General features: G+C 36.9%; 1 protein-coding gene and 2 pseudogenes across 9 annotated transcripts in view; all 3 read left to right on the top strand.

Moving 5' to 3' along the window:
- Window positions 1-12,771, top strand: part of Asxl2 (ASXL transcriptional regulator 2) — a 135,993-nt gene that overhangs the window by 31,822 nt on the left and 91,400 nt on the right. For 8 of the 9 annotated variants that reach the window (XM_071601410.1, XM_071601418.1, XM_071601417.1 and 5 more), the window contains exon 2: window positions 12,474-12,556. In XM_071601410.1, the coding sequence (XP_071457511.1) occupies window positions 12,474-12,556 (83 nt within the window). Of the gene's footprint in view, window positions 1-12,305; window positions 12,371-12,473; window positions 12,557-12,771 lie in introns of all 9 variants that reach the window. The other variant, XM_071601411.1, reaches the window with a different exon arrangement.
- LOC114091013 (eukaryotic translation initiation factor 2 subunit 3, X-linked pseudogene) lies at window positions 2,525-3,959 on the top strand (annotated as a pseudogene).
- On the top strand, window positions 5,180-6,544 carry LOC114091014 (S-methyl-5'-thioadenosine phosphorylase-like; annotated as a pseudogene).

The following is a 12,771-nucleotide window of genomic DNA, read 5'->3' as shown; positions in this document are numbered from 1 at the left end:
TTTTTTCCTTGAGAACTAGACTTCTCAGATAATCAGGTAAAAAGAATACAAGATAAGAATGGACTAAATCAGGGTGACTTGTAGAGCTTTCAGAATTGAGAGACCTTTAGGTAAAATCTGTACATCTGAGCTTTTGAAGCCAGTGCGTGTATTCTCTGTATATCCATGGGTGCCTCTTTGTATAGATCAGTATTTACATGTACTCACTCCCTTTTTTAAAAAATACCTTTATTTTTTATGTTTTTATATGTAGTGCTGAGAATTGAACCCAGTGCCTCACATGCTAGGCAAATGCTCTGCCATTGAGCCACCATCCCAGCCCCTCCATGTACTCCCTTCTTTATTTTTTTTATTTTTTATTTTTTTAGTTGTTGATGGACCTTTATTTATTTTATTTATATGTGGTGCTGAGAATCGAACCCAGGGCCTCACATTGTGAGGCAAGTGCTCTACCACTGAGCCACAACCCCAACCCCTCACTTCTTAATACATTAAAATTTCTGTCCCCGAGTCTATATACTTATTTGTATTTGCCCTTAACTTTTATCTTTAATTTCTGTTAAAAAATAGGCATTTTTAATGTTGTTTAAGGCTAATCTTGCCACCCATGTTCCAGATTCCATCAGTAAATTATCAGATGTTTTAATCTCTGTGATGGGCATTGGTAATACTAGATGAGCAAGACAGGTGGTCCTAGCCCTCATGGAGCATACATGCTAATGGGGAAGACAAGTAAACTAAAGTGCAGCTACAAAAAATAGAGTGTGAAAGGCAGTACTAGGGATATATTGGATGCTACTATAGGAGCATAATTATTTTTGAAACCATTGGAGGGTGAAATGCCTAAGGAGAGTTGCAGTTTTGAAGAGAAGAGAATCCTGAAGATGGGTAAATGTTATAAGATTGTGGAGAATGAAAAAGTTGCTGGTACAGAGGTAGGAAGGAACCAAGGAGAGGCTGGTGTCATAGAAGCCACATGGAAGAGTGTATCACTGGACAGAGGTAGTGATCAACAGATACTGCTCCGCAGTCTGGTAGGGCCCCTTACCCTCTTTCCTATGAGGGTATTTGGCTATATTGGTTATCCCTTCTGTCTCAATTCCAGATATTTTTTTGTTTTTATCATGTGCTTAGCTCCTAAACTTCCATAGTAAGAGAGTATATATATAGTAAGTTCGGTAGGTGAGGAATACCATATCCTCTGAATTCATTTTGTTTCCAAGTGTAACATCTTAAGTAGCACAAGTTCTAATGAGCTTAATCAAAATGATAATGAATTTATCAAAAACTGTATCTGAACCTAATTTGCTTCTCATGTTAGGACAGGGAGAATTGGGATAGTTTGGTTTACTTGGGTTTCCTTTTATCCCAGTATAGGAAACTTGTTCAGCTCTTGACAAAAGTCATTCCTTGACTTTTCCCATTTCCTTCACTATTCTTTTTTTTTTTTAATATTTATTTTTTAGTTTTAGGTGGACACAATATCTTTATTTTACATTTATGTGGTGCTGAGGATCGAACCCAGTGTCTCATGCATGCTAGGCGAGCATGATACCACTGAGCCACAAACCCAGCCCCACCTTCACTGTTCTTGAAGAGTTGTTTTATCTTTCTGTTCCATCTATAATAGACTTTCATTCAGTGCTAAGACCTCACAAGTCTGATTTCTTTGCTCCTGATTAAATAGAATCTGAACTTCCAAAGCTTAAGATCTCCTCTTGCTAACAGCATATTTCTGTTCTTTTTTTTTTTTTTAAGAGTATATTCCCCCCCCCAATACATTTTATTTATTTATTTATTTTTGTGTGGTGCTGAGGATCAAACTCAGGGCCTTGCACGTGCGAAGGGCTCTACCCATGAGCTACAACCCCACCCGCGTATTTCTGTTCTTTAAGTAGGTAAACTTTTGACATGTTGACCCCTCACCCTTAGAATAATTTCTGAGGCACCAAAGCGTTATGGTTTTCTTCCTATCCCCCACCATTCCTTAGTTTAGTGTGTTTTTTTCTCTGGGTCTTAAACATTAGTGTGTTCTATAGCATAACTTTGATCTTTTCGCTTTTCAAATTTCCTGGTTCACTGTTATGGAATTATTTATCCTAATTAAAGCCTTTGGACAGTAAGTGAGCCTTATAACACTGATAGGAATTTATAAAGATTACCATGTTATTTATTTAAACATTTTAAATATAAAATAAAATCATCTAGGTTATGCAAAATTTATACTGTACTTCTTGTGTATCTGGAATTAATTTATAAATGCACCAATTTAAATATTGTTATTTAGCTAGAGTTGGACTCAAATCTTAGAGGCTACCTAGATTTTTTCTTAAGTCTCAGAAAATTTTAAAATCCTTTTTGTTAGCTGAAATGAGAACCTGCAAGCTAAGAAGTAAGTACATTAAGCACTTTAAAAACATATTTAGTTGTACTTTCTCTGTAGTGTTAATTTTAAATCTGAGTGATTATTCATATTGCCACATAGTAGTTTCTAAAAATTGTGTTTTGTCCCTCTCTGGGCAAGATGGCTGGGGGCAAGGCTGGAGTGACTCTGGGGCAGACGCACCTTTCTCGGCAGAATCTTGCCACCTTGGATGTTACCAAGTTGACACCACTATCACATGAAGTTATCAGCAGACAAGCCACAATTAATATAGGTACAATTGGTCATGTAGCTCATGGGAAGTCCACAGTTGTAAAAGCCATTTCTGAAGTTCACACTGTCAGGTTCAAAAACAAACTAGAAAGAAACATTACAATCAAGCTTGGATATGCTAATGCAAAGATTTATAAACTTGATGACCCAAGTTGTCCTCGGCCAGAATGTTATAGGTCATGTGGAAGTAGCACACCTGATGAGTTTCATATAGATATTCCAGGGACCAAAGGGAACTTCAGATTATCCAGATTATTATTTCCTTTGTTGACTGTCCTGCCCATGATATTTTGATAGCTACTATGCTGAATGGTGCAGCAGTGATGGATGCAGCTCTTCCTTTGATAGCTGGTAATGAATCTTGTCCTCAGCCTCAGACTTCTGAACACATAGCTGCTATAGAAATCATGAAACTGAAGCATATTTTGATTCTACAGAATAAAATTGATTTGTCAGGCTAAAGAACAGCATTTGTACAAGGTAGCAGAAGGAGTTCCCAGTATTCCATTTTCTGCTCAGCTGAAATACATTATTGAAGTCATCTGTGAGTATATATAGTAAAGAAAGTACCAGTACCCCAAGAGACTTTACTTCAGAACCCTGACCTTATTATTAGGTCATTTGATGTTAACAAGCCTGGTTGTGAAGTTGACGACCTTAAGGGAGGTGTTGCTGGTGGTAGTATTTATTCCAAAAGAAGTATTAAAGGTGGGCCAGGAGATAGAAGTCAGACCTGGTATTATTTCCAAAGACAGTGAAGGAAAACTCATGTGTAAACCAATCTTTTCCAAAATTGTATCCCTTTTTATCAAACATAATGATCTTCAGTATGCTGCTCCAGGGGGTCTTACTGGAGTTGGAACAAAAATTGTCCCTACTTTGTGCCATGCTGACAGAATGGTGGGGCAGGTACTTGGTGCTATTGGAGCTTTACCTGAGATTTTCACAGAATTGGAAATTTCCTATTTCCTGCTTAAACGACTTGTAGGTATACGCACTGATGGAGATAAGAAAACAGCAAAAGTCCAAAAACTTTCTATGAATGAAGTGCTCATGGTGAACATAGGATCACTGTCAACAGGAGGGAGCGTTAGTGCTGTCAACGCCGATTTGGGCAAAATTGTTTTGACTAATCCTGTGTGCACAGAAGTAGGAGAAAAGATTGCCCTTAGCCAAAGAGTTGAGAAACATTGGTGTTTAATTGGTATGGGTCAAGTAAGAGGAGTGACAATCAAGCCAACCATAGACGATGACTAAAGAATCCCAGTTAAATAATGCATTTGGATGGGGCTGGAATTTCTCTTAACAACCTAAGGGTATATTTTCAGAGCAATACTATGGAATTAATTTCTCAGCTCATTACCTTAGTAGATAGCTGTAAGGTTATTCTTATTTTTTGATGAAAATTTAACCTCTAGCACTAATACAGCATCTACAATAGTGTAAAAATTGGTGTAATGTTGGATTGAATCTACATTTTAACAAAAGTTAAACATTCCCAGGTAAAATTTATACATTCCCAGGTATAATTTATACATCCATGCAGGTTTGAAATGAAACTGTTTGCCACAGCCAGCCTTTGCTGTAGCATGCATGCCATGGAATCTGTTTGAAATAAAAATTTTTCCTCTTCAAAAAAAAAAAAGGTGTTTTGTAGTTTCATAAACAATTCTAGTGGAATGAGTTTTTGTGTGATAAACACTGCCCTCCTGTGTTTAGAGTAAGGTAAATGCTTTGCAAACTACTCTTTTCACTCACATTAAACTTGTGGTAATAGAGGTAGTACTTTTAAAAAATATTTATTTTTTAGTCATAGTTGGTCACAATACTATTTATTTATTTATTGTGATGACACTTGAACCCAGGGCGTCGCACACGCTAGGCAGCTCTACCGCTGAGCCACAACCCCAGCCCTTAGAGTGTAGTATTTTAGTCAAAAATATATGACCATATTGTTTCTTTCCCCTCCCTCCCTCCCTCCCCCTCTCCCTCCCTCCCTCCCCCTCTCCCTCCCTCCCTCTCTCCCTCCCCCTCCCCTTCCCCCTTCCTTGCCCTCTTCCTCCCTCCCTCCCCCTCCCCCTCCCTCTCCCTCTTTCTCTCCCTCTCCCTCTAGCATTTCCTTAATTTTTCCTCGCTTATGTGTTTTTGTTTTTTTTTTGCATTGGGGATGAACTCCGTGGTACTCAACCACTGAGGTACATCCCCAGTCCTAGTGACAGGGTCTCACTGAGTTTCTTAGCACCTCACTTTTTCTATGAATGGCTTTGAACTCACAGTCCTCTGCCTCAGCCTCCTTGGCCTATGTGTATGTTTTGTTATGTGAATTAAATAGAGTTGAAAGCAAAAATTACTAAGCTATTGAAGGGGAGGGAAGGTACATTTAATTGTAGAAGTGCTAAAAGAAAAAACTAAGCAGGATGTGGTGGCACAGGCCTGTTGTTATCCCAGCTACTTGAGGCTGAGGCAGGAGGATTTCAAGTTCTGAAATAGCCTGTGCTACTTATGAGACCCTGTCTCAAAAAAGAAAGAAAGATTGGGAAATGTGATAGAGCACTTGCCTAGGATGCACAAAGTCTTGGATTCAATTCCCAGTACTGAAAAAAAAAAAAAATAACAGTTCATAACCTCTATGGAAAATGAATAGTAATAAAAAAATGAATAATAAACTAGAAAAAGTGTTTTATTGTATGTACAATAGCAAAAGTTTTAATATGAAATACAGAGCTGATACAAATGGTGTATAGACCAAGGTCATGAAAAACCAGTTCACAAGTAAGGAAATATAGGTATTAAAGTACAAACATTAGGTCTTCACCCAGTGTGCTTGCCCATAGCATCTTCCTTCCCATGCAGACTTGGCTTCAGGGTTCCTTGCTACCGTGGCCTGTGATAATTGGAATAACTGGCAGAACAGGCCTGGATGATCTAGAAATTTTAGTAGGAAGAACTGAAAAATATGCTGATACTACATCTGGTACCTTAATCTGGGGGAAGATAAAAAATGTTGATTGCACCCTCCTTGCAAGACACGGGAGGCAGAGCACCATCATGCCTTCAGAAATCAACTACCAGGTGAATATCTGGGCTCTGAAGGAAGAGGACTCTACACGCGTCATACTGATGACAGTAGATTCAGCCCAGAGATAACGTTATCATTGATCAGTTCATTGACAGGAGCATTCCAAGGCCCCAAAGCTTCTATGATGGAAGTCATTCCTGTGCTAGAGGAGTGTACCATTTTTCATTGGCTAAGCCATTTTGCCCCCCAAGTGAGAGAGGTCCTCATAAAAGGATATAAGAAACTAGGACTCTGGTGGCACTCAAAGGAAACAGTAGTCAAAATTGAGGGATCTCGTTTTAGCTCCTGAGCAGAAAGCTTGTGTTCCACAACTGGGTGTGCTGGGGTAGGGGAGTAATTGGATGCTCTCAATATGATCACAGTTTCAGAGGTGCTTCTTGCTGAGGAGACTGGAATGTAGGCATTGCCATGGCAATAGATTATGATTGCTGGAAGGAGTTCAAGGAAGCAGTTTCAGTTGACTAGATTTTAAAGACCTTGAAATAAAATGCCAGTAAAGCCAAAAGTTTACTCTCCTCACTACCATACCTCAGATAGGGCCCATGGAATGATCAGAAACCTTCCATACACATATGGCACAGTTTGCTGGTTTATTACCAAGATACTTTTCTTCTTTCCTCAGAAGAAAAGAAGACTTTCCAGTCATTTTGGGTATTTTATTTTAACTTGAAGGGGGAAAAGATCTTGGGGAAGACATGAAGCTTTCATGTTCTTGCCTGTAAAGAAGAAAGAAAAGACATTGCATGTATTGGAGACTCCACCTGAAAGACTTAGACTTATTCCTGAACACAGAGGAAAAGCAAAATAAACATGGGGGAACTCTTACATTTTTGGGGAAAAAAAAACCCTAGAAGGTAACATTCTCACCTTGCCTCCCCTTTCTAAATTTGCAACAATGAAGGTTGGAGGGTGATATTCACTTTCCTGTGTTGCCAAGAAATATGAGGAAGTAATGGGACACTGGCTTTTATTGTGAATGGGTAAAATCTTTGTGGAGAGCAGTTTGGTAAAAATTCATCAGAAGGCTTAGAAATACTTATGCACTTTGTTGGGTACTCCTAGGAATTTCTCTAAAAAATTCTGAAAATACATATAAAAAATTATGAAGAGGAATATTTAATAGTTATTGTTAGTTATAATAACAGGTATACGAAACTATCCAACAATTGGAGGTCAATTATGGTTTAATTAGATTGTAAAACAGTCAGCTGAGGATCATGTTTTCATGTAATATTAAATGTCCTAAAGAAATGGTTGCTGTATGATATGAAATGGAAAAAAGTAATTTCCAGTACTAGTTTTGTTTTAAAATGCTATGCAAATGTAAAAAGACTAGAATGAAATATTACATACTATTTTGTTATTGTAGTTGGGCGAGGAATACTAAATATTATTTTTAAATTTTCTTTGTGTATTCACATTTTTGTGCAATTATTATAATAAAATAATAAAGTCATAAAAGTAATTACAAACATTATTAGACTTTATACTAGTATTGTATAATGTGATTGTCATAATACATAAACCATCATCACTCATAACTTTTGGAACATGCTAATTTGGAAAGTCAGCTAATTTTTCTGAAACGGGGAAATATAATAATAGAATCAAGTGCTAAGGGACATCAGTCAAACACTTAGTAATTGGATTCCAAGGAGGGAAGAAAGTGGGGCACAAGCAATTTTTGAAGACCTAATGGTAAGAATGCTCCAGGAGCCCTGTGAATAAATGTCTAGCAGAAAATTACTTCTTGGCACATGATAATGAAAGTGGTAAAAACTAAAGCAAAGAGTAACAGAAAAGCAGAAGATTGGTTGGGGAATAAGGGATGCCCCGCTTTGTTACTAGCAATTTACACTGAAGGAATGTTAAATTAAAATGAGTTATTTTGGAAGAAAAATAATTTCAGATGGAAGCTTGAAGCGGTGCTGAACAGATGCAAATTCTTAGAAGATGCAAATAAGTACATAAGTCTAAGTGCCTACTATTTACAGCAGCAACAAAAATGTCATGTAAGGTGAGGTCAGGGCAGTAATTGGGGTTAGTGTTCTGAATTCTTTGATAATTAGGAAAAAAAAGATAAGACAGAAAATTCCAATTTGGGAAATTAAGCAATACATTTTCAACTAGCACACAAGTGAAGGAAGAAATTATGATTCCATTTAGAAAGCCATTTGAGCTGATAACAAAAATACTAATTTTAATACTTGTGGGATATAGCAAAAGCTGTGAATAAAAGGAATTTATGACCTTACATTAATCTGTTAGAAGAGAAAGATGATGAGAACAACCAGTATCCATCTCAAGAAGTTCCTCTTTTAAAGAGAAACACATAGGAAGAACATTTATACCAGAATTGACTTAAAAAGATGTCAGTTTTTTGGTAGTACTGGGGATTGAACCCAGGCGTGTGCTCTACCACTGAGCTGTATCTGACCTCTTTTTAAAATTTTAATTATGAGTCAGAGTCTCACTAATTTTCCCAGATTTACCTCAAATTTGAGATCCTCGTGCCTCAACCTCTTAAATAGCTGGGATTATAATTGTGTGCCAGGATGCCTAGCAGAAAATGTCAATTTAGTGCAAGTGTTTTGGTAATTTCCTTCATCTTAGAACATCCTGATTTCTTTCTCTCTGTGTGTCTGTCTGTCTGTCTCTGTCTTTTTTTTTTTTTTTTGTGATGCTGGAGATTGAACCCAGTGCCTCATGTATGTGAGGCAAGCACTGTACCAACTGAGCTATATCCCCAGCTCTCTCCTTTATTTTATTTTTTGTAAATATTTTTTTTAGTTGTAGATGAACACATATCTTTATTTATTTTTTATGTGGTGCTGAAGATCGAACCCAGTACCTCACATGTGTGAGGCAAGTGTTCTACCAGTGAGCCACAATCCCAGCCCTTTCCTTTATTCTTAAAGGATATTTTTGCTAGATATAGCACTTTGGGTCGGTAGTTTTTTTCTTCCTGCACTTTTTTAAAAAAAGGATTTTTTTTAGTTTTAGATGGACGGAATGCCTTTATTTTATTTGTTTATTTTTATGTGGTGCTGAGGATCGATCCCAGTGCCTCACACACGCTAGGCAAGTACTGTACCATTGAGCCACAGCCCCAGTCCCTTCTTGCACTTTAAAATATTCCTCCATTGGGCTGGGTTTGTGGCTCAGTGGTAGATTTGCTTGCCTAGTGTGTGTGAGGTACTGAGTTCAACTCTCAGCACCGCATATAAGTAAATAAAATAAAGATCCATTGACAACTAAAATATATTTTTTAAAAATATTCCTGCTGCTTCCCTCATGATTTCTGATGAAAAACCCATAGTCATTTGAATCATCATTCTCCTAATTGAGAATGAGTTATTTTTCCCTGATGGCTTTACAGATTTTTTTTTTTTTTTTTTAAGTTTTCAGTAGTTTGTGGTGTATCTGGGTATTTGTCTTGTGTGGCATTTGCTGATCTTCTGAAGTTTACTGCTGTCATTCCCTCCAATTTGTTTTCTGTATTACACTCTGTCTTTTCCCTTTGTTACTTTGATAACATGAATGTCAGAGCTTTTGATTTTGACCCATTGACTGTTCATTTATCCCCCCCTTCATCACTCTTTCCTCTCTTATCTTCGTTCTGCTATTTAGTCCTCCTCCTAAGAAACTTTTAGTTTTTAAGTTTTGATTATTATAGTTTTTCATTCTAAAATGTTATATATAAGTGCAAATAAATAAAACATGTTAATTTGTCTCAAGAATATTCACTCTTGAGTCTTTTGCTTGTTTTATTTTTGAGAGAGGGTTCCTTGCCTCAAATTCCTGAGTTATAGTGATCTCCTCCTTCCTCAGCCTCTCAAACTGGGACTAAAGGCACTGGCCACTCCTGGTTAGCCTGACTTCTTGAAGTAAAGTTGTACTAGCTGCTTTTAGCAACATTTCCTTGTTTTTGGTTTGTTGCTTGTCATTTTTTTTGGTCAGTTATTGATCTTTTCCTAATCTATGTGTTTAGAGACTTTGGATTTTATATTAGACATTTTGATGCTGTGTTATGATACTCTTTGTACTCTTGTTTAAATTCTAGGGAAAGCTGATTGTGGTGGTGTGTACCTGTAATACCAGCAACTTGGGAGGATCATAAATTTGAGGCCAGCTTGTGATTTAGCATGACCCTGTCTCAAAATGAAAAATAAAAGGATTGCTGATATAACTTACTGCCCCGGGGTTCAATCCCTGGTAACCCCTGATCCCCCCTCACTCCCCCAAAAATATCCTATGGAAAATGTAGACTCTGTAGGGTTTTTTAAAGCAGGATTTGACCTTATTAGGTTCAAGTCACAAGTTTCTGTTCATCTTCTGTGCACTATAATTCCAATATCTAGTTTTCAGATCCTTTGCATGGTTACTTGGATCTGCCCTGCATTTGTGTCACCTTGTGGCTACTTTATGTGTTTGGTATTGGTATACTTGATAGTAATGTTGGTTAGGGTCAAATCCACAGATGTATAGCACTGGGTGACCCCAGGAGTAAAGTAGAACTTCACGATAAGCTGGATGCAGTGGCACACACCTGTAATCCTAGTTACTTAAAGAGGCTGAGGCAGAGGATTACAAGGGCTGGAAGCCAGCCAGGGCAATTTGGTGAGACCCTGCCTCAAAGTAAAATAAAAAAGTGCTGAGAATGTAGCTCATTGGTAAAGTACCCTGGGGGATTTGGGGAGGGGAGAGAAGAAGAACAACAACTGTATGGTATCACTTTTTTAAGCTCTCTTTTCTCTGCGAGGTCCCTGATACTTTTTGTTTTGTTTTGTTTTTTGAGCAGGGGAGAGTACCAGGAATTGAACCCAGGGACGCTTAAGCACTGAACCAGATCCCCAGCCTTTTCAAAAATATTTTATTTATAGACAAGGTCTTGCTGAGTTGCTTAGGGCCTCCCTAAATTGCTGAGTCTGGTTTTGAACTCTCAATCTTCCTGCCTCAGCCTCCCAAAATGTTGGGATTACATGCATGCGCCACTGTGCCCGGTCTCTGACACTTTTGGAAAAACTGTGTAGAGATTCCACAGAAGATTAGAAATGGAACCACCATATAACACAGCTACTAGAAACTCCTCCTAGAAACCCTTTCTTGTAATCTGGCTAGAAAACTGGGTTTTTTATTTTTATCTTATTTTTAAAAATCTTTTTAATACATCATAATTATGCATAATATTGGGGTTCATTTTGATGTAATCATACATGCATGAAATGTAATTTGTTCTACTTTAGTTCCCAATATTTTCTTTTTCCTTTCCCTCTTTCCTCCTTGATTCCCTTTTCTCTACTGGTCTTCCTTCTTTTGATTTAGTTCTTTTTTTTTTCCCCCCAATTAGTGCTTTATAGATACACACATGAAGGTGAAAATCACTATGGTATATTCCTGTACGTATGTACATAGCATAATTTGGTCAATTTCATTCCATAGTTCCTCTTCTTTCCCATTCCTTTTCCTTCCTCCTTAACCCTTTTTCTCTACTCCACTGGTTTGCCTTCTGTTTTCATGGGGCACCCCACCCACTTTTCCTTATTTTGCTCTTGCTTCCTTCCGCATGTGAGAGAAAATGTTCCGTCTTTGACTTTCAGTCTGACTTAATTTCACTTAGCATGATGTTCTCCATTTCCATCTATTTATACCAGCAAATACCATAACTTCATTCTTTTTTATGACTTAGTAAAACTCCATTGTATATCCTTACCACATTTTCTTTATTCATTCATTTGTTGATGGACACCTGGACAGGTTCCATAATTTGTGAATTGCACTATTGTGAATTGCACTGCTATATACACTGATGTTCTTGTATCAGTATAATATGTTGATTTTTGTTCTTTTGGATAAATATTAAAAAGTGAAAGTAGCTGTGTCATATGGTGGTTCCATTTCTAGTCTTCTATGGAATATAGCTTTTCAAAATGGTCATACTAATTTGCAATCCCACCAGCAATTTATTTTTTGGTACTGGGGATTGAACCTCATGGTGCCTGACCACTCAGATACATCCCCAATCCTTTTTATTTTTAATTTTGAGACAGGATCTTGCTAAGTTGCATAGGGCCTCATAAGTTGTTGAGTCTGGCCTTGAACTTTTGAGTGATCTTTCTGCCTCAGACTCCCCACTTGTTGGGATTACAGATATACGTCACTATGCCTGGCCTCTCACTGACAAATTTATAATTATACCCTTTTCCCCACATCCTCGTCAGCATTAATTAATTAATTAATTAATTATTATTATTATTATTATTTGTATTCTTTTTAAAAAAATTTACATATGTATGGTTTTTTTTTTAGTTGTTGCTGAACCTTTATTTTATTCATTTATTTATATGTGGTGCTGATAATCGAACCCAGTGCTTCACATATGCTATGCTAGTGTTCTCTCACTGAGCCCCAGCCCCTCTCCAGCCCTTTTTTTTAATTTTTTTTGAGACAGAGTCTTACTAAGTTGCTGACACTGGCCTCAAACTTGGGATCCTCCTTATTTAGTCTTCCAAGTCAATAGTGAATATTCGAATTATTAATTTTAGCTTTTTCGATTTATTTCTGCTTCAGGATATGTCTGTTTGGGATTGAGGGAAGAAGATCTGGGTTGAAAATTCTCTGGATGTGTATGTTTTGTATGTAACTATTAAGACAATTATTAAATACAATTACATATGTAATTAAAAGGATAGGAAGTTAAAATAAGTAATAATTTATTATTATATACTTATTTCTCAGGTCTTAGAAAAATACCCCAATACACCTATGAGTCATAAAGAAATTCTTCAAGTTATCCAGAGAGAAGGACTAAAAGAAATCAGGTGAGTTATTTAAATATTATTAGCAACAATTATAATACTTGATTGGAATATTTGATAGTATATAGTAGTGTACTTTAGTCCTCAAGGTTGACTAGTTAGTACTAAGTGCTTTGTTAACTTCTTGTTGTATTCAGCTGTCAGATCATTGTGAAGTTTTTAAATTATAACAGTTATAAAAACAAAAAAGTAAATAAAAAAAATTCTTAATGAGAAAG

The sequence above is a fragment of the Marmota flaviventris genome, chromosome 14 (genome assembly GCF_047511675.1).
Source record: "Marmota flaviventris isolate mMarFla1 chromosome 14, mMarFla1.hap1, whole genome shotgun sequence".
NCBI lineage: Eukaryota > Metazoa > Chordata > Mammalia > Rodentia > Sciuridae > Marmota > Marmota flaviventris.
This window is presented reverse-complemented; position numbering and strand designations above follow the sequence as displayed.